The 20,535-nt window shown below is 44.8% G+C and overlaps 3 protein-coding genes across 3 annotated transcripts in view; 2 read left to right on the plus strand and 1 right to left on the minus strand.

Annotated features, from left to right (window-relative positions):
• Nucleotides 1-2,506, minus strand: part of ZFC3H1 (zinc finger C3H1-type containing) — a 59,081-nt gene extending 56,575 nt beyond the window's left edge. Inside the window, exon 1 of the mRNA XM_055328208.1 lies at nt 1,828-2,506. Coding sequence (XP_055184183.1) covers nt 1,828-2,440 — 613 coding nt within the window. The 5' untranslated portion in view covers nt 2,441-2,506. The remainder of the gene's footprint in view (nt 1-1,827) is intronic.
• Nucleotides 2,507-2,777: 271 nt separating this feature from the next.
• Nucleotides 2,778-17,538, plus strand: THAP2 (THAP domain containing 2). The gene is given in 4 exon segments (XM_055329396.1): nt 2,778-3,250; nt 11,579-11,774; nt 13,679-13,707; nt 13,709-17,538. Coding segments are annotated over 4 exon segments (654 nt in total). The 5' UTR covers nt 2,778-3,179; the 3' UTR covers nt 14,067-17,538.
• A 2,201-nt stretch (nt 17,539-19,739) lies between these two features.
• Nucleotides 19,740-20,535, plus strand: part of TMEM19 (transmembrane protein 19) — a 28,245-nt gene continuing 27,449 nt past the window's right edge. Inside the window, exon 1 of the mRNA XM_055328601.1 lies at nt 19,740-20,094. Coding sequence (XP_055184576.1) covers nt 19,965-20,094 — 130 coding nt within the window. The 5' untranslated portion in view covers nt 19,740-19,964. The remainder of the gene's footprint in view (nt 20,095-20,535) is intronic.

Genomic DNA, 20,535 nt, shown 5'->3' on the forward strand with positions numbered 1-20,535 from the left:
GGCTCCCTGCATGGGGCCTGCTTCTCTCTCTGCCTGTGTCTCTGCCTTTCTCCTTGTGTCTCTCATGAATAAAAATATAAAATCTTAAAAAAAAAAAAAAAGTTATCTTGGGCACAGTTTTTCTTTCCTTTTTTTTGAAAGAACATCTTCTATCTTTTTTAAAAGTCAAATCCTTCTATGATTTTCTTTGAAACAATCCTAGGTGTACCTCGCCTAACTTGTGGTTGCAGAATCAAGTGTTTTCAGGGCCTTAGCCCCAGAAGCTGCTGTGTACCTAGATTCTTATTTCTTGCCCCTTTACATGCTGACATCTGGGAAAGACCATTTGATCTTGAGAATTCTACAAAAACACCCTTGAGGGTCTTCCAAACAAACTTCATCACGTGTAAGTTTCATATAGAGTGCGTTTAAAAAAAAAAAAAAACATTGTACCTTAGCAACTACAACCGGTGATCACTGCACGTGGCAAATCATCTTTATGCAGTCATCAGGAAAACCTAGTTCTACAAACCCTTCAGGTGGCTGACGCCCCAATATAAACCTTCAGTACATTCAAGAATCTTAAAGATAATGGTATCAGAGGGAACAACACATCAGGTATTTTGCTATTTTCCACCTCCCCATAATCTCCACTGTCTCACGCGCACACCGCATGGCGTTCAATACGCTAAAATCAGAACACTGTCTTTCTCTCTCTAACCTACATGGGTCAGCGCTGGGTCATAGAAGGTCCCAAAACTTTCGTGTATGTGCTGCCGGGGCGGGCACGAAAGCACAGAATGCCCCACAACGAAACATAGGAGGAGGAGGAGGAGTCGTTTTAACAGAGAGTCGCTTGAAGGCACCACCTGTGACTTGGACTTGCGGAAGGTACGAGGTGTTTCACACGCACCCACCCCCCGCCCCCACTTAAAAAAAAAAAAAAAAAGGCCGCGTGTGTAAGAACAGGCCGAGAAGAACCTTAAAGGGCGGAACCGTGCAGGATGGAACCTCACAATTTTCCACGTCAAGGTTCGATACGGTGCAAGCAACCGGATCAGGCCCTAAACTGTGCATCCCTTTTTATTTATTTATTTTTTATTTCCCTCCTCCTCCCTGTAGCACTCGTAAGTCAACCTGGCACACAGACAAAAGTTCCCGCCGCAGCGAGGGAGGGCGCGTCGACCTGAGCTCGGGGCACCTGGGCTGCGGACCGACTAGGAGGAAATCTCGTTTCAGACTTCCCGGGGATCACTTTCGCCGGTTTGGCCCCCGGAAGCGTGATACGTTAGCTTGCATAAAAAAATAATAATAATAAAAAGCAAATCCAGAGACACAAGCCCCTGCGCCGGGCGGCGACCCACCGAGGAGCCACCTGCTTGCTGGGAAGCGCAGGGATGGACGGAGGGACGGACAGAGGGATGGACCCAGGGACAAACGCAGGGACGAAGCCAGGAAGGGTCCCAGGGACGGACCCAGGGCAGGACGCAGACACGGACCCAGGGAGGGACGGAGGAACAGACAGAGGGATGGACCCAAGGACGAATGCAGAGACGGACGGACGGACGGACGCAAGGAGGGACCCAGGGAGGGACGGAGGGACAGACGAGGGGATGGACAATGCAGGGAGGGACGCAGGGACGGACGGAGGAACGGACGCATGGAGGGACCCAGGGGCGCACCGAGGGACCCAGGGACGCACCGGGGGCGGACGGACGCATGGAGGGACCCAGGGACGCACCCGGGGACGGACGGACGCATGGAGGGACCCAGGGAGAGACCCAGGGAGGGACCCAAGGAGGGAGGGACGCAGGGCCACCGGGGCGCGGACGGGCAGGTGAAGGATACAGCTCTTCCGAGGCGGCGAGGGCTCCCGCCAGCTCTGTCCGCCACCGAACCCCGAGCCCGCCGCTCCGGCCGCGGCGGGCCGGCCGCCGGGCTTGCCTCCCCGCTCGCCGCCGCCGCGGCCCCGGCTCCAGCGGCTGCCGCCGCGGTACGGCCTGCCCCGGAAGCGGAGCCGGTCCAGCGCGATGTGGCTGCGCTCCCAGAAGGACGGCCGCGGGCTGCCCTCCGACAGCGGCCCGGGCGGCAGGCGGGCGGGCGGCGGGTGCGAGCGGAACGGCTCCTTGGGCCGGTAGCCGGCGTGTCCCCGGAGGTGGCCCCGCTCCGCCGCGTGGCGCGGGCGGCAGAGGCTCCGCAGCTGCTGCTGGGACGACGACGACGACGAGCCGCCGCCGGACGCGCCGCCGCGGGCCGCAGGGGGAGGCCTCCGCCGCGCGTAGGGCAGCAGCCCCCCGGCCCCGCCGCCGCCGCCGCCGCCGCCGCCCCCGCTGCTGCTGCTGCTCCGGCTCCGCGCGTCGCTGTGGTTGTCGTCGTCGCTGATCTCCCCGTCCTCCAGCTCGCCCTCCTCCTTGGGCGACAGGCCGCTGGGCGCCGGCGCCGGAACCTCGGCGGCCGCCATCCGCGCCGCCGCCCCGCCCGACAGCGCCCTCCGCCGCCTCGGCTCCCCGCCTCGAACGCCGGCCTCCCGCGGCGGCTGCTCGCTCCGCCGACGCGCTCCGCTCCCCGCCTGCCCCGCACCCCGGCGCCTCTCGCCGGGCCGCCGCGGCCCGCTTCCCCTCGCCCAGCGCCCCCCGGCTCTTCCGCCTCGCGAGAAAGGGGGCTCTGCCCGGGGCTCGGCCCACGACGTCACTTCCGGCGGCGCGCAGGAAGCCAGCCGCGCAGCTCCCGCGTCGTCTCGCGGGACGCCGCGGTGGTCGCCGGGATGTGTAGTCCCGCCTTGCGGGGCGAGCCTCCGGGGCAGGGAGAGGGGTTCGGGTTTTCGGGTTTTCGGGTTTTCGGGTTTGTGCTTCCCGCGCAGCGCTCGCGCCCCGCCCGGGCTAGCCGCTGACGTGGACGGCCCCGGAGGCTCCTGAGTGATGCCGGGAGCGTTGTAATGGCCGCGAGCGCCTCGACCGAGGGGGCGCAGTGATCCCGCTCCGTTTTAGGGGGGCGCCTTAAGGGGGAGGCTAACGAAGGCGAGCGCGGCTCCGGGGCCGTCTGCTGCGCGGGCTCCAGGCCGCCGTGCTACTAGAGACCCCGAGGAGGCTGACGCCCCCGCCCGCACCTGCAGCTACACCTGCACCCGCACCTGCACCCGCACCCGCACCTGCACCTGCACCCCCGCCAGCGCCGCAGGACCGGATGACGGCGACGGGGACATGCCGACCAACTGCGCCGCGGCGGGCTGCGCCACTACCTACGACAAGCACATTAACATCAGCTTCCACAGGTAAGCGCGGCGCGGGTTAGGGACGCGGGCCCTCAGGTGCAGGGTCGCCGCTGCGGGCGCAGCCGGGGCTCAGCCGCCGACCCCACCGCCGGGCTCGTGCCCAGGAAGCAGCACTTCTGTCCTTTGCGCTGCCCTTCCCCGCCTCTGTCCCCCCACCCTTCCCCTTTTTTCTTTTTCTTCTTCTTTTTCTTCTTCTTCTTCCTTCTTCCTTCTTCCTTCTTCCTTCTTCTTCCTTCTTCTTCTTTTTTTTTTTCCTTTTTCTCCCCGCCCTCCGGGAAAGATTAACTCACTTTGAAAGGGAAATCCGAGTCCCGCCCTGTGCTTACTCCTTGGGGGGAAAAGTAAAAGGAGCATCCCGTGATTTCGTGCTCCGCGATGCATGGGCCTGGGTCTGCACGGGAATGGTGCCTTCCAAGCAAGCGAAACCTCCTGCTGCCGTCCAGATCGGGAAGCCAGGGGCGCCCCACCCCCACCCCCGGGGCAGCACCTGCGTGACCCCGGGTCGCGCGGTCGAGTCTCCATCGGGCTCCCTGCAGGGAGCCTGCTGCTCCTTGGCCTGGGTCTCTGCCCCTCTCTCTGTGTCTCTCAGGAATAAATAAAATTAAAAAACAACAACAACAACAGCAACCGGGAAGCGATCACTAGCCAGGTTGGCGTGGGAAGCATTTAGGTGCCTAACAGCCCCGCGCAGGTGGGTAAGCGCAGAACTGAGCTGTCAGTGCTGAGCCCGGCTTTCCTCCTCACTACGGTGCTGACCTTAGGTGTGGCTCCTCCGATGGCTGCAGGAGCAATCCACAGTCTTTCCTTCTGTCTAACCGGAGCCCTTGAGAACATTTTGAAGGCTGCGTGAAATACAGTAAGTACTCCATAAATGCTTACCTTCCCGGCAAGTGCCAGCAGAAAAGCAGCCTTGAAAAAAAAAGTTCTGTGCCAATAGTTCCGATTTATTATTTTTTTAAGATTTTATTTATTCATGAGAGACACAGAGAGAGAGGGCCAGAAGATACACACAGGCAGAGGGAGAAGCAGGGAGTCAGACACAGGACTCCATCCCAGGACCTCGGGGTCACGCTCTGGGCCCAAGGCAGATGCTCAACCACTGAGCCACATGGGTGCCCCTATGTTTTATGTTTTTATTTTTTATTTATGATTATTATTATTAAAGATTTGATTGATTGATTGATTGATTGATGAGAGACAGAGAGAGAGGCAGACAGAGAAGCAGGCTTCATGCAGGAGCCCGACCTGGGACTCGATCCCAGGACCCCAGGATCACACCCTGGGCCCAAGGCAGATGCTCAACCACTGAGCCACCGGGTGCCCCTATGTTTTATGTTTTTATTTTTTATTTATTATTCTTATTATTATTAAAGATTGTATTGATTGATTGATGAGAGACACAGAGAGAGAGAGGAAGAGACACAGACAGATGGAGAAGCAGGCTCCATGCAGGGAGCCCGACCTGGGACTCGATCCCGGGACCCCAGGATCACGCCCTGGGCCCAAGGCAGATGCTCAGCCACTGAGCCACCCAGGTGCCCCTATGTTTTATGTTTTTATTATTTATTATTATTATTATTAAAGATTTTATTGATTGATTGATGAGAGGCAGAAACACAGGCAGAGGGAGAAGCAGGCTCCATGCAGGGAGCCTGACCTGGGACTCGATCCCAGGACCCCGAGGTCACGACCTGAACGAAAGGCAGCCGCTCCACCGCTGAGCCACCCGGGCATCCCCAATAGTTCTGATTTTATGTATCTCACAACTTAGTACAATCTTAGAATGTGGAAGATTATATCCTTGACCCTTTCCTTACCTAATTATCACTAAATGCTCTCTTACTAAAAACTGCTACTTTGGGCAGCCCTGGTGGCACAGCAGTTTAGCGCCGCCTGCAGCGGGGGGGTGTGATCCTGGAGACCTGGGATCGAGTCCCACATCGGGCTTCCTGCAAGGAGCCTGCTTCTCCCTCTGCCTGTGTCTCTGCCTCTCTCTCTCTCTCTCTCTGAATAAATAATCTTTAAAAATAATAATAAAATAAAATAACTGCTACTTTAAAAAAAGTCCTTGTGATGTTTCTGTTTTTCAGATATTTCATGGGAATGTAGCACTTCATTCATTCATTCATCGAACGTGTACAGGATTCTTGTGCCTGACATTGTGCTAGCAATCCAGAAAGTTCTTTTTTTTTTTTTTTAAGTTTTATTTGTTAGAGCTGGTGTGAGTGGATGGAGGGGCAGAGAGAGAGGGAGATAGCAGTCTCCCAGCCAAGCAGGGACCCCCCCCCCCGGGGCGGGGGGCTGCATCTCCTGATCCTGAGATAGTGACCTGAGTTACAATCAGGAGTCCAGGGCTTCACCTACAGAGCCTGGCTGGCACCTTCCCCACCCCCAGAAAGTTCTTTATACTCCTTTAGTTTAGTAAGTAGTGAGAAAAACATAAATAAATATAGTTAAGTGCCGCAGAAGAGACATTCAGGGATGTCTAACTTAGCCTTGCAAAGTCAAAGAACACTTCTTACAGGATGTGAAATTTCAGATGATAACCAAAGGATGACGTAGATTTAGTCCTGTATGCTACCCTACAGATTTTCTCTTTTATTCAGTGAGCATTCGAGAAGACCTGAGGGTTTCTTAAAAGAATAGCATGATGAGATTTGCATGTTAGGAAGCCCTCTGGCTGCAGTGTGGACAATTTATGGTGTTAAAGTGCTGGTCAAGCATCATCAAGAGAAGAATTTGATGAGAAACGAGCTTATTCAACATTAATTCGCCCACTCTTTCTTTCACAGGGAACTCTCATACAGTATCAACTGAGCTACACAAGGTACCTCAATGCAGGCACAACCAGCACTAGATTAGAAGAGGTGAGAGTTGAGAAGAAAGAGGAACTTGCAGGAAAACAAGGGAGAGCCCACCAGTAACCTAGGCCAGTAACTACTGACAGAAGGGGAAAGAAGTAGATAGACTTAAGAAATGTGTGAGTAGGAGGCGCCTGGGCGGCTCAGTGGGTTGAGTACCTGCCTTCAGTTCAGGTCATGATCTTGGGGCCCTGGGATGGAGCCCCATGCCGGACTCCCTGTTTAGTGGAGAGTCTGCTTCTCTGCTTCTCCCTCTCCTTCTGTTCTCCCTACCCCCCCCCCATGTGCACTCTGTTTGTCTGAAATAAAATCTTAAAAAAAAAAAAAGTAGAAACCAGTGTATTTGGTAATTTGATGTGGAAGATGAGGGAGAGGGAGGAGTCTGAGGCACCCATCATCTTGAATGTTTGAGAGATACACAGTGATACAGTAACATGCATATTTGATGATTTGTCTTCTATGAGATTAATGTGTTCATGGAAATTCAGATCTTAACATTATATAATAAATTACATTCCTATTTCATAAATACAGTTTTGACCAACTTTTTTCCTAGGGTGTTGATAGGTTTATCCCAGTGTACAACTTAGGTTGCCTATGCTCATTGTCCTGTTTTTCTTATCTGTTAGCCCACTCCAGTCTAAGTCCCCCCAACAGTCTCCTGAAACTGCTCTTGCTAAGATAAGTTATCGCTCTTGTATTTCTTTTTCATGGCATGTCTTCATTTCCTCCTTGAAATACTCTACTTTTGAATTATTTGATACTGATTTTGTGATTTTCATCTGGGACCTACCTTCAGTTTTCTCGGCCAGCCCCTTCCTTTCTCTGCCCCCGACCTAGGTCTTTCCACTCTTATCAAAATGATTTCAACTGTTCCTGTGGACTCAGTTAACTCGCCGAAGCCTCGGAAATCAACATCTCCAGTCCAATCTTTCTAATGAGTTCCAGACCTATATAGGCCAAGTGTCTCGGTATTTCCCTGGTCTCTCTTCAGTTCCTCGGGTTCAATATGTCAAAACTGTACTAATGAGCTTGCTCTTCCCCTAAAACTACACCACGTCCCGTACTCCCTTTCTCAGTAAACGAAAACACCGTCCACCCCGAAAGTGAGAGGATATCCTCCCTTGACTTCTCCCCATTCCCTCTTGATTGGATTGTTACAATAGCCTCTTACCTGGTTCACTGCTTCCATTCACGCACTCCTGACCTCTCTTCTATAATCAATGGTGTGTTGCTAAAGGTTTAACAACAGGATCGGGATCTTCAGGGAAAGGGGAAAGCACTGATTTGTGGTGTTTGCCCAATTCCCATGGCTGGTTTCAAGCTACCAATATGAAATCACTGATCACAGAGTTGGGAAGAAATGTGCAGTACCACTCTGTTCTATAGCATTTATATCACACAGTTATAACAGACACAAACAATTTTAAGAATATAGGCAATAGTAAAGTAATAAAGAAATTATGGGTTTCAGTGTTTACTACCTTTGTTCTTCATTTAATTGCAAACTTATATAATTTTTAATAATGGCTGTATTTAATAGCCAGCTAAAACATTTTAGGTTAATAATTACCCTCTAAATTAGGCCTTTTAATGGCCTACCAATGCTATTTTGGATATGACTTCAAAATTACTCTTAACTTAGAAGACTCTCCAGCATCATTTCATGTCATAACACTACACTACTCCTACCCTACTTTCTCTGGGTACTACTAACTCCTACTCTCTTAAAGCCTCCTGACCAGGGGATCCCTGGGTGGCTCAGCGGTTTAGCGCCTGCCTTGGGCCCAGGGTGTGATCCTGGAGTCCCAGGATCAGGTCCCACGTCAGGCTCCTGGCATGGAGCCTGCTTCTCCCTCTGCATGTATCTCTGCCTCTCTCTCTCTATGCCTATCATGAATAAATAAACAAAATCTTAAAAAAAAAAAAGTCTCCTGACTAGATTAGCTCTTCCTGTTTTATGGCTCCATGCCACCCTGTACTTATCCCTTTATAACACTCATGAACTTGTAATTACTTTTATTAATAAATAGCTTTTATTTAGTATTTACTGTGTACTGCACACTGGGCAAAGCATTTACTCACATTTTCTCATTTAATCCCTGGAACCATAGTAAGTACCATTATTACTCCACTGTATAGGTGATAAAACTGAAGCCTAAAAAGGCTCGAGAATTTGTCTGGTGTCACTCAGGTATCACACTGAAGGAACCAGGATCTGCACCTCGATTTGACACCAGAGACAACATTCTCAGCCACTCCTTTTTCCTGCGTCAAGCCATTTGATTTCTACCCTTCCCATTACAATATACCCTCACATAAAGGGTAGATACCATAAAGGTTAGGTCGGTTTTGTCTACCACTATGTCCTCAGTGCCTACGACAGTCTTGGAATATAAAAGGCATTCAGCTATTATTAAAGACCCAAGCAAAGTAGCATTGTTTAAAACACTGACTTTTCCAAAACATCTAAAGTTTCTGAAAGTTTGGTTCTATTACTGGTAGACAAGAATATATCCAGCAGTTACCACCATGTTAATTTTTTAGTATTTACAACAGGATTTATTATGACTTAAATTAAGCTTATGGGCTATATCTCCCACCCTTCGAAAATGCTGAGAAAAATCCAGACACATGAAAAACATGATTAAGGTTAATGCTGTATATAAATATTGTCCAAAATCAAATATAAAATTGCTGATTATTTTTATTTTTCTATTTCAACACAGATAACTAAACATTATTTAGTAATGATGAATAATCCCCTTAGTTTGTTCATTCTTTGATTCACTGAGACAGTTCATTGAGTGCTTACTTAACCGGATATAGTGAAAAGCATAGCTCCAACCATGAGATACTTAGGATATAGGAGTGGAAGTAGAAAAGCAAACCATTAGAATACAAATGATATTCTATATGATATATAGGAACATCTAACCCAGTCCATGAAAAATTTCCTTAGGAATATGGGATTCCTAAATTGAATCTTAAGGAAGGAAAACTAACTCAAGTTAAAGTTCAATTAGGCATCAGTTTCATAATCAGGGAGCTAGTTGGCTTTTTTTTTTTTTAAGACTTTATTTATTTATTCATGAGAGACACACAGAGAGAGAGGCAGAGACACAGGCAGAGGGAGAAGCAGGCTCCATGCAGGGAACCCGACGTGGGACTCGATCATGGGTCTCCAGGATCACACCCTGAGCCAAAGGCAGATGCTCAACCACTGAGCCACCCAGGCATCCCAGGGAACTAGTTTTATAAAGAGCTAGAGACCTAGAGACGCCTAGCTGCCTCAATTGGTAGAGCATGTGACTCGATCTCGGGGTCTTTTTTTTTTTTTTTTTTTTTTTTTATGATAGTCACAGAGAGAGAGAGAGAGGCAGAGACATAGGCAGAGGGAGAAGCAGGCTCCATGCACCGGGAGCCGGACGCAGGACTCGATCCCGGGTCTCCAGGATCGCGCCCTGGGCCAAAGACAGGCGCTAAACTGCTGCGCCACCCAGGGATCCCCGATCTCGGGGTCTTGTGTTCAAGCCCCATGTTGGGTGTGGAGCCTATTAAAAAAAAAAAAAAAGTCTTCTACAAAGAGCTAAAAAATTAAAAGGCTGAAAAATAATATCTGAAAAACACTCTTCATACATCTGAAGAATATTCTAGCAATGATAATACAATGATACTTATTTGTTCTGCATCTTTATTGAGGCCCAAACAAGAAATGTGCTTGTAAACTAAAGTTTGACTTTTACCTGAGGCTATAGGAAACATTTCCAAACCCTTAAGTATTGGAACAGAAATCTTTGAAATGAGAATACATTATTAGTAACAGGTGAGGGCTAGGCGGAGTAGATAAATCCTCCATCACAGGTTTCTTTCTTTCTTTCTTTCTTTCTTTCTTTCTTTCTTTCTTTCTTTCTTTCTTTCTTTCTTTTTTTCTTTCTTTTTACTATCACAGGTTTCTAATGATTTTTCTAAAAGCCTACATACATGAAAACATGAACTGTAAAGTGACATACAAATGTTAATATTTTCAGATTAGGGTATGTGTGGGCGGGGTGGGAGGGACAGGAGGTGGGAGGGTGCTTACCAGTTAGTCTGGGTTTTCATCTGTCTGAGTCCCTCACTGCTGGTGATTTGAGCAAACCTACTATATCTGATCGAGCCAAAGTTGTTGCTACCTAGGAAAGCTTCATTTGGGGGTTTTTGAGCCACATGATCTTTTAACATCATTTTTTTTAAAATTTTTTTTATTTATTTATGATAGTCACACACAGAAAGAGAGAGAGAGAGAGAGGCAGAGACATAGGCAGAGGGAGAAGCAGGCTCCATGCACCGGGAGCCCAACGTGGGATTCGATCCCGGGTCTCCAGGGTCGCGCCCTGGGCCAAAGGCAGGCACCAAACCGCTGCGCCACCCAGGGATCCCATCTTTTAACATCATTTTAATGGTTCTTTTTAAACACGAGTCAGTTTATAATTAATACTTAAAGGATAAAGTAGTCAACTTTAAACTACTTTAAAGTAGCTCAACTCAAACTTAATACATGTAAATTTTGATTGTCATGTTCTCAAGTCAGCACAGTTTACCACTAGAATTTTGGGGCAGTCTCATATTTTTCTCCTTGACAGGTGTACACTAGTACATACATATCAGTATATTTTGTATTTAAAATAACCATGAAAGGAATGACATTCCTGCTGGGCTTGTCAGCAGCATTTTACTTTTTGTAATAATCATGCTTCCTACTGTACTATATAGCTTAAGAGTCCACTTTTTAAAAATATGTGCAGTTTACATGGAAGTAATACAGTGAATTGTTAGTTTATATTGTTTTACATCAGTTATGCCAACATTTGTGGAGCCCCTACTGTTTGCAAGGCACTGTGCTAAGTGTTAAAGATAAATAGATGATATAATGATCAATATGTCCTCAAGAAACTTATAATCTACTTTTATTTCACTGGAAATTTATTAAAATGGAAAAATTACATAAGAATGCGTTAAGTGTGTCACAGTGAAGGAACACAGAGGAAGGAATATCAGAATCTGTCTAGGCTTTCCCTGATAAAATTTAATCTGTAGATATTTGATTTGTCCTATGTACATGTCAGCAGCAAGCTGATCACAGCATTGTGAATAATACTTATAATGGTTCTACATAACCTTGATTTAGATCAATATAGTTTTATTTTTACTGCCAATGTTAAGAACTAGGTTGGGAAGAAAGGTCTTTTTTAAAGGCCTGAAAAATAAAAGCACTCCAGTCAGTTTTTCATTAGTTGTTTTGCAACTTGTAAAAGATAGCATGAATTGGTTTTTGTTCCAATGTCTGGATATTAAAATTTTGTATGTAAATGGAAGACGCTTTAAATCATCATCCATCTTAAAATTTAAAATTCCTTTTAACCATTACAACCAGAAGTGTGATTGTTGGAAGTTGAATTGCCTTTTTTTTTTCTTTTTTTAAAAGGTTTCCTTTGGATCCTAAGAGAAGAAAAGAATGGATTCGTCTGCTTAGGCGCAAAAATTTTGTGCCAGGAAAACACACTTTTCTTTGTTCAAAGCACTTTGAAGCCTCCTGTTTTGACTTAACAGGACAAACTCGACGACTTAAAATGGATGCTGTTCCAACCATTTTTGATTTCTGTACCCATTTAAAGTCTATGGTAGGTAACATCACTTTTCTTTTACCCATTTTTACCATTTTTGGTACCCATTCTTTTTTCTTTACAAAGTAAAACAATTCAGAATATAATGAAGTTCATATATAATGATATGCCTCAAGAAAGTCACAAAACTTCCTCTTGTGCAGTAAAGGTGCAGGCTGCAGTTATTGCTCAGGTCTCCTGACTCCAATATTCTTTCCCCAATCCAAACTACTTTTACTGTATTGGAATTTTACATTACTTCCAATTATTATCAATGATTGAATCAATGGTAAAACAGAAATCCTAAATAAGGAAACCTCCAGCATCATTCTGCTCTGATGTTTAAGATAACATTCAAAATGGATGTGAAGAGCTTTAAGAATACCACTCCCCAAAGAATCCCAGAGTTATACCAGAGAGTGTAAGTTCAGAAGAAGGCATCACAGAAAACTTCACTGTGCTCAGGCATTTAGGCTGGAGTTTGGGCTTGAACTTTGGAAAGTAGGAGAAGGTTCTTAACCTTGCACAGGACAATTACGGTAACATGATGAGAACAAAAGCCAATGGGTTGAGGGGTAAGTAGAAAACAATTAAGTGTTAGGTAAGTGGTATGTAAAAGAAAGGATAGAATTAAGGTACATGATGAATGTATTAAAACAATATTTCATGTAGTTGGGGAAAATCTGATCAGAGAGGAAAAGGTATTTGTCCACAAATGAATTTCTGTGTTAATAAATGTTTGTTGAATCAATAAAAGATACAAACTTATGAAGTTATAACCTAATCTGGGAACTTAAAGTGATTTAATAGTTGTGGGAGTATAAATCAAGACGGTGAGTGGCAAAATGGGGTGAGATCCTAAATTGTAAGTTCGCCATGTAAAGATTTTTTTGTCTTTAGATAATGAGGCAAAGGGGAATTTAGCCAGTTACAGAAACATCAAATCTGTCAGAAAAATTATTTTGGTAGCAGAATATGAATGAGGTTCAGAATGAGGTGGACATCATTAAAGAATTTTTTAGTGGGACGCCCGGGTGGCTCTGCAGTTGAGCATCTGCCTTAGGTTCAGGGCATGATCCCAGGGTCCTGGGATCAAGTCCCATGTCGGGCTCCCCACAGGGAGTCTGCTTCTCTCTCTGCCTGTGTCTCTGCCTCTCTCTCTCTCTGTGTGTCTCATGAATAAATAAATACAATCTTTAAAAAAAAAAGAATTTTTTAGTATATTCAAGCCATATGTGATATAGGCTTGGTGTAGGCCATAGCCTTAAGAATGATGGAGAGAAAGGATTGATGATAGAGATATTTTAAAAGTAGAATTAGTTGAACTCGATGACTAATTGAGTAAAAGAAATAAAGGAAAAAAGAGTCCTTAGATTTGGGTAGAAAGTTCCTAGGCAGATTTTAAATCCTTGAATGGAAGATATAACTGTGAACATTTAGTAAATCTACTCAGAAGCTTGATACTTGGGAATAATTTTTTATTAAGTAGAACCTCAGTTTTGAAATATCAAATTGAAAGAATAGTATTTACTTAAAAAAGAGAGAAATCAGTACCACAGAAAAACCAGATGTTTACATACATTATATTGGTCTTAGAAATTCCAAAATATTTTTAAAGTCTCCACAAAATCATACTCAGTAACTTAAAAGAGACCTTGGAAGTCCATTGTCTATTTTCAAACAATGTTTGTATCCCTCTGGAGAGAAAAGACAAAAAGAAATAAGGTGGCTGGAGTTAATTTAACAAGTTGAGAAACTTAAATCCACAATTACATGTGACGGGCAGGTGATGTTGCCTGTAATACTTTTAAAATCAGTTTTTACAAGAGGAGTTTAATTACTTTTACACAAAACTAGGCAAAATTTACTTATTTGTGATATTTCATAATTTATGTTCAACCCTCTAATTTTATTTGGCTTAGAAACTCAAGTCAAGGAATCTTTTGAAGAAAAAACAATTGTACCCCAAAAGGACCATCTAATTTAAAACCAAACATTAGTAGTCAGCAAGTACTACTTGAACACAGTTATGCTTTTAGGAATCCTATGGAGGCAAAAAAGAGGATAATTAAACTGGAAAAGGAAATAGCAAGCTTAAGAAAGAAAATGAAAACTTGCTTACAAAAAGAACGCAGAGCAACACGAAGATGGATCAAAGCCACGTGCTTGGTGAAGAATCTGGAAGCAAATAACATATCACCTAAGGGCACATCAGAACACATTTTACCAACTGCCTTAAGCAGTCTTCCTTTGGAAGATTTCAAGATTCTTGAACAAGATCCACAAGATAAAACAATACCAATTCTATAAAACAGTCATTTAAGATTAATTGGCCTACAAGGAACTTGAGGCCCGTCCTTCATTCTATTCAAAGGTAAAGATATTTAAGGAAATTGTACCAAATTGGATATTTAATAAAGTTTTACTTAAAATAACATTATATAATTTATGAAGACTTGATTATAAAAAAAATGGAAACTTTCTATGAAACTTTTATTTGAAAAAGAATGGAAGTGCCTTACTTAAGAATTATGTACTTAAAAATTTTGCTAAGAAATTGTATGTTTGCAAGGTGTTTGTTTTTTTGTCTTTTAAAATTACTTTTAAAGAACTGTGATATGTTTAATTTATATTGGAAAAAAATTGTTTTTCCTGTACCAGTGTTGGGATATTACATTCTAAATAGGATGCTAAGTAGGAGTTAACCAACATTAAATATGACTTTAAAACTGCTGGGTTTTGTATTAATTGAATCATTATTGGCACTGGATTTGGAAATTTTATAGGAAAAAATTCTGAGGTATAAGGCAAATTCTGTTATCTAGTTAAACTTTCTGTATCTACTCACCAATAAAAGTGAGCTAATCATGGCTTCCCTCATGAAAATATTGGCTTTTAAAATAGATTGTAAAAAAATAAAATAAAATAGATTGTAAAATATTTTGAAAATAATATTTTGAAAGTGAAGTACTCTTGCATCATCCAAGCAAGGTAAGGCCTCAAGAACCTCAGACTAGTGAAAATAGGTAGCCGATTATAAATCGTGAAATACTCTAGACATTGTGATCTAGCTTTTACCTTAAATAAAGCGATAAATTCATATTATTTTTTCCTCATAATAAAAATATTTCATATTCAGTTCCAAAGATGGTACATTAATTAGGCAACATGATACAAAGTTCTGTTAGGAATACCCCCTTGCCTGCATATATGTTGATACCAAAACTCTTATGCTGTTTTTTCCCCATAAGCCCTCATTAGGTTTAATCACAGAAAGGTACTTACCATATTATATCTTCACAACTTACACTTTAAAATGGAATCAATCTATTGTACATATCAGCTTGCTTTTATCTCCCTTTTTAGCGAGTCTAATAGAGCAACTGTACTGCAGAAGGGAAGTGGAATGTATTTTCTATATAAATACATGTGTCTGAAAAGCTATGCAAATGCTAATTATTTTACAAAATAGAACTATGATAGTTTCCACTTGAACTAATTAAGCGGTTCACCATAATTCACCACATAAATTTTTTATTTTAATAAGAATCCTTCCCTTCAAACGGCTTTGGGAAAATCACATTAAATTTATTAATGTGTAATCAAGTTATTCAATCTTAGTTCAGGCTTCTGACACTACCATATGAAAGTAGCATGCATCTACCTAACCAAAATTGCTCTAAAGTTCTTCCTTTAAGGTAATAGCTATCTTATTTTATAAAGAAATTTGGGGGTTTTATTGGGGTGAAAGTTTTGTTTTTGATGGTATTTGCTTGGATCCTAGCAATAGTCTCCTTCCAGCATTAGCACTCTTTCTTTTAATAAGGATTGCCTCCCAACCAACTAGATTTCACAAAGGCAGGGATAAGAAAAGTCTGTATTATTATCATCAGGCACTTACAACAAATATTTATGAAAATCCTTTTGTGAATATTGTAAACCTTGTTAGTCATTTTATTTTAAATATTGGACATAACTCCTTGGAATTGTCATTGTGTTTTTTTCTACTATGGTTTCAAATATCTCTTCACTTACCATAATGTTATACCTCAAAATAAGTTGGGCAAATAATCCTTTAAACATAAACTGTTTTCCAACAATAAACTCTCATGTAGTTCATCACCCCTCTCCAATATAAAACAAAGTACTAATTAATGAAGGTCAGTTCCTATCTACAATAGTATCTTGGTATCTTAAGGTAACATTTAAAAAATTACCCAAAAATCCCATAAAATACAAGCTTTTGACAAAGTTAACTTAGACTTCATTATTATTTGAGACTACTGAATAAACTACCACTCAGTAATTTTAAAGTAAATTTTTTTGGTGTTTTCTCCATGTCATTGTCAGGTTACTGTCCTGATAACATGTTTTAAATTCTCCCTGCATCAAATTGTTTCATTAACATACAGATACTTGTCTACCTTAAAACTAGGTTCATTCATAGAGAAAAACCTAAATCTTTTTAAATCCTGTTTTCAGTAGTTGATAAACTTATCATTTTGACCGTCTACCATCTGCTCTTTTTCATCTGCTGGACCCAACACATATGCTCTGTTCATTCTCTGTTGTTATTCATTCTATGCCTGCCAGGAACTAACCTCTACAAAGAACCAGCAAAAGGCTAATGACTTTATATAAAGATGACATGATTATCTGCCCTTAAATTCCTTAAGAGTCTCCTGAGAGAAAAAAAATATCTTTGTAATACAGTATGATAAATGTCATAAACAAAATATATGTGAAGTGCTTTGGTAAATGCTGTTGAGTTAGAATTTAATAAGTATATAAATTTTAGACCTTTTTCCCAAAAAAACTTTTTTCCTTGAAACAAAACAGATTTTTCTTATGACTTACCAAAGGAGATAGAAAGACATCAGTATGGAACCTGAATTAAATAGTGTTTTCATGAGTTGTAAATTTTTCCCATTGAAAATGAACACTGAACAAATTAGTTGTTAATGTATCTTTGTTAACAGGAAAACATAACTGAATAAAATACTGTGTCAAACCCAAGTACCCAGATTTATTTGACATTTGATGTTTTTATAAAATAACGATCTACTAACAGATTTTTACAAATAATTCAGTGCAGAGTCTTAAAGTTAACAAAGCCCTATGGTATGCATTAGCTCTCTTGTCCTTTACAAATACTCTGTGGTGGGTGGCATTATCTCCAATATACAGATGAAGAAATCCTTGTTAACGTTATTTATTTACTTAGACGTTTAATGTGTGCTTATTGGCACAAGGAATAGAAATGCCAGCAGTCCAGGAAGTTCAATCCTTAAATTGAACAATGGTGTTCAGCCTTCAAATCCTCTGCTCTGCCCTCCACGTTATAGCCCCCTATCCAAAATATCAAGTAGGACATCATGTGTCTCAAAAAACTAAAATAAAAAATTTTTACATGTGTATATACTTAAGATAGTCTGTGAAGTCAGTATAGAACTTTTCTAGGTAGACTTTATAATGTTTGTATTTTATCTCATTTCTCAATATTAGAATACGGGTACATTTTAATTTTGGTATAATTGAGAAAATAGCTCATCTTTATGCCAGGACATAGTTTTCTTTAGGTATTTAGACAGTTGGAAAATTTCTAAAATTGATGATTTTATAACGTATGTTAAACAATTACATATTGTATTCTGAGTATGTTGATATTAAACATTTTTTACGAGGAAATTACTGTCATTCCTATTATTTTACAAAAATGTACATGAATATCTCTGGGGAAATCTTTCCCCTAAATGGACCCCCTAAAATACTTCTGTAGAAGTCCTTGCCCCTAGATTGAAGCAAATTGTAAACAAAATAAAGATATGTAAAGCCTAGAAGAGGAATTTTAATTTTTATTGCTCAAATTATATCCAAGCATACATTATAGTTTATTTGCACTGTTTTTTTTTAATCTTTTGGGTTTTTTAAAAGATTTTATTTATTTGAGAGAGAGAGAGCAGGAGCTTAACAGGAGAGGGGGAGCAAAGGGAGAGGGCCAAGCAGAGGGACACAGGGCTGGATCCCAGGAACCTGAGCTTATGACCTGAACCGAAATCAAGAGTTGGACCACTCCCTGAGCCACCCACGTGCCCCTGCACTGGCCTATACTGGTCATGCAAACCTAAACCAGACATACTAAAGGCTATTAAAATTCTCATAAAACACCAACATCAGACAAGGTTGCCCTGTGACTGATGAAATGATGGGGAAGAAAAAGCAAGATCAATCCATAATTTTGTCCAAGAGACAAAAAGGTCATTAGGCAAGCCACAAAAATAATATTTTTTAGTCTGTGAATAATTCTATCCCATTATCTGGTGTGACTGATACCGGCCAGCTTGCTGTGAGAATCCAATTATTTACCTGTAGTGAACACGGTGAGACAAAAAAGTGCGCACAAAATTTCTGCAGGAAGACTGTATTTACATGTAGTGAAATAAGGACACTATTTAGTTCTTCTTCACAGATTTGGTTCTTAATCAGCTAATTAGGGACGCCTGGGTGGCTCAGTGGTTTAGAGCCTGCCTTCAGCCCAGGCCGTGATCCTGGAGACCCGGGATCGAGTCCCACATCAGGCTCCCCACATGGAGCCTGCTTCTCCCTCTGCCTCTCTCTCTCTGTGTCTCATGAATAAATAAATAAGATCTTAAAAAAAAAATCATCTAATTAGATGTCTTATTGAGGAAAGGATGTTAAGTTGTTTTGGCATGTTATTTAAATGTGGAAGCATGTGTTTTTAAAAAGTAGTGGTAAAAAAAACAACGAATTACTTTTCAAAGTAAAAGTGCTCTGGGTTAGAACACATTTGAGTAACTGGATCGGAAACTCCTTTTCCTCCTTACATGGTCAGCATCAACTGAAAAAGTTCAGATATGCTGCATTTATCCATTTTAACCCGGGCACACAAGTTCATTTCCAATAAAATGCGAAATAAGCCACAGGTTCATACGACATGCTAACGAGATGTTCTGCTGAAAGCGTGAGGGGTGCAGAAACAGATTTGCACAAGTTGAACCCAGTGGCCGGAGTGGGTCGGGCCTCATGGTCGCAGGTGCAGCAGCTGCAGCAGCTGCAGCAGCTGCAGCAGCCAGCACGTTGTAGAACTCAACGCTGTGCTGGTTTGAAGTTTTCTCAGGTGTAAAATTGCTCCTTCCGCACAACATACCCCCCTTGCTCTAAAACGTCCACGTTGGGGCCCTCAGTGAAGCCTCGACCTCTTGATTTCAGGTCCGGTCGTGACGTCATCAGGATGCTGGGAGGGAGCCCCACCTGGGACTCCAGGCTCGCCCGAGTCCGCGGGGGACTCCCTGCCGCTCTGACCCGGCCTGTGCTCTCAATAAATAAATAAGACTTGGGAAAAAAAAAAAAAAAAAATCCAGGGCAGCCCGGGGAGCTCAGCGGTTTAGCGCCGCCTTGGCCTAGGGTGTGACCCCGGGGTCCTGGGATCGAGTCCCCGCATGGAGCCTGCTTCTCCCTCTGCCTGTGTCTCTGCCTCTCTCTCTCTGAGTCTCTCATGAATAAATAAAAATCTTTGGGGGGGGGGGGTAAAAAAACATTGCATGCCATGAACTCTTTTAAGATAAAAAAGTACTCCATTATGCACGACGTGGACTCTACAGGGTCTAAATCCATCTGCGCTCCTTTTCTTCTATTTCCACTCTGGTGGTGAAGTCCTTCCGTGTCCGCCCGGACCCAGGGCTCCCCCGACACCCCCGACGCCCGCCCCGACCCGGGGCGCCCCCGACTCCCCCGACGCCCGCCGCGACCCGGGGCTCCCCCGACGCCCCCGACGCCTACCCCGACCCGGGGCGCCCCCGACGCCCCCTGCGGCGGGGCTCCCCCGGCACCTCCTCCGCGTGCCCACGCGTGCCCCCGCCCCGCCCCGCCCTCCAGCGCTCACGTGAGCGGCGCGGCGTCCTGGGCGTCCCCGGCGCATGCGCTGGAGCGGCGCGGGCGGGGCGGGGCGGGGCGGGGCGGGGCGGGGCGGCCGCGGGGTGTCGGTGCTCGGCCGCTGGGCCCCGTGGAAGCCCTCCGGCCTCCGAGGCGGCGCGCCAACCCCGGGGCCGCGGGGCGCAGGCTCATGTGACGGCCGAGCCCCTCCCCGCAGCCGTCTCCCCCCGCGGGCGATGCGGGCCTGGCCTTGGCGCCCCCGCGAGCCCCGGGCCGGCGACCCCGCCCGGTGAGTCGGCCCCGGGGCCCGAGCCCATGTCGGACGCCGCCGGCCGCGCGCGCACGCGGTGCCTGAGGATGATCGCCCACGTCGCGCTGCTGAGCCTCGCGCTCTGCATCTCCCTGGCCTTCTGGGTCGTGTCTCTGACCGCCAGCACCTACTACGGTGAGCAGCGGGGCCCCGGGCGCCCCGGGCTGCGGCGGGGCTGGGGGCCGGGGCGTGACCCCGGGTCGCGGGATGCGGCCCTGCGGGGCTCGGCGGTGCAGCGCCGCCTCCCCCCACCCCAGGGCCTGACCCCGGGCCCCGGATCGGTCGGCTTCCCCCCCCCCGCACCCCGCCGCACCCCCAGCTTGTGCTCCCTCTAATAAGTAAAATCAAACAAAAGAGCCTTTCATAAATGCTGCTTCTGGTAATACTAGTTAAACCTGTTTCAAAGGACATTTTTAGGGACACCTGGGTGGCTCATGATGGGCTCACGGTGGAGCACCTGCCTTCGGCCTAGCGCGTGACCCCAGGTCTAGGATACGTCCCACGTCGGGCTCCCTGCAGGGAGCCTGCTTCTCCCTCTGCCTGTGTCTCTGCCTCTCTCTCTGTGTGTCTCATGAA

The sequence above is a fragment of the Nyctereutes procyonoides genome, unplaced genomic scaffold (genome assembly GCF_905146905.1).
Source record: "Nyctereutes procyonoides isolate TBG_1078 unplaced genomic scaffold, NYPRO_anot_genome, whole genome shotgun sequence".
NCBI classification, from domain to species: Eukaryota; Metazoa; Chordata; class Mammalia; order Carnivora; family Canidae; genus Nyctereutes; species Nyctereutes procyonoides.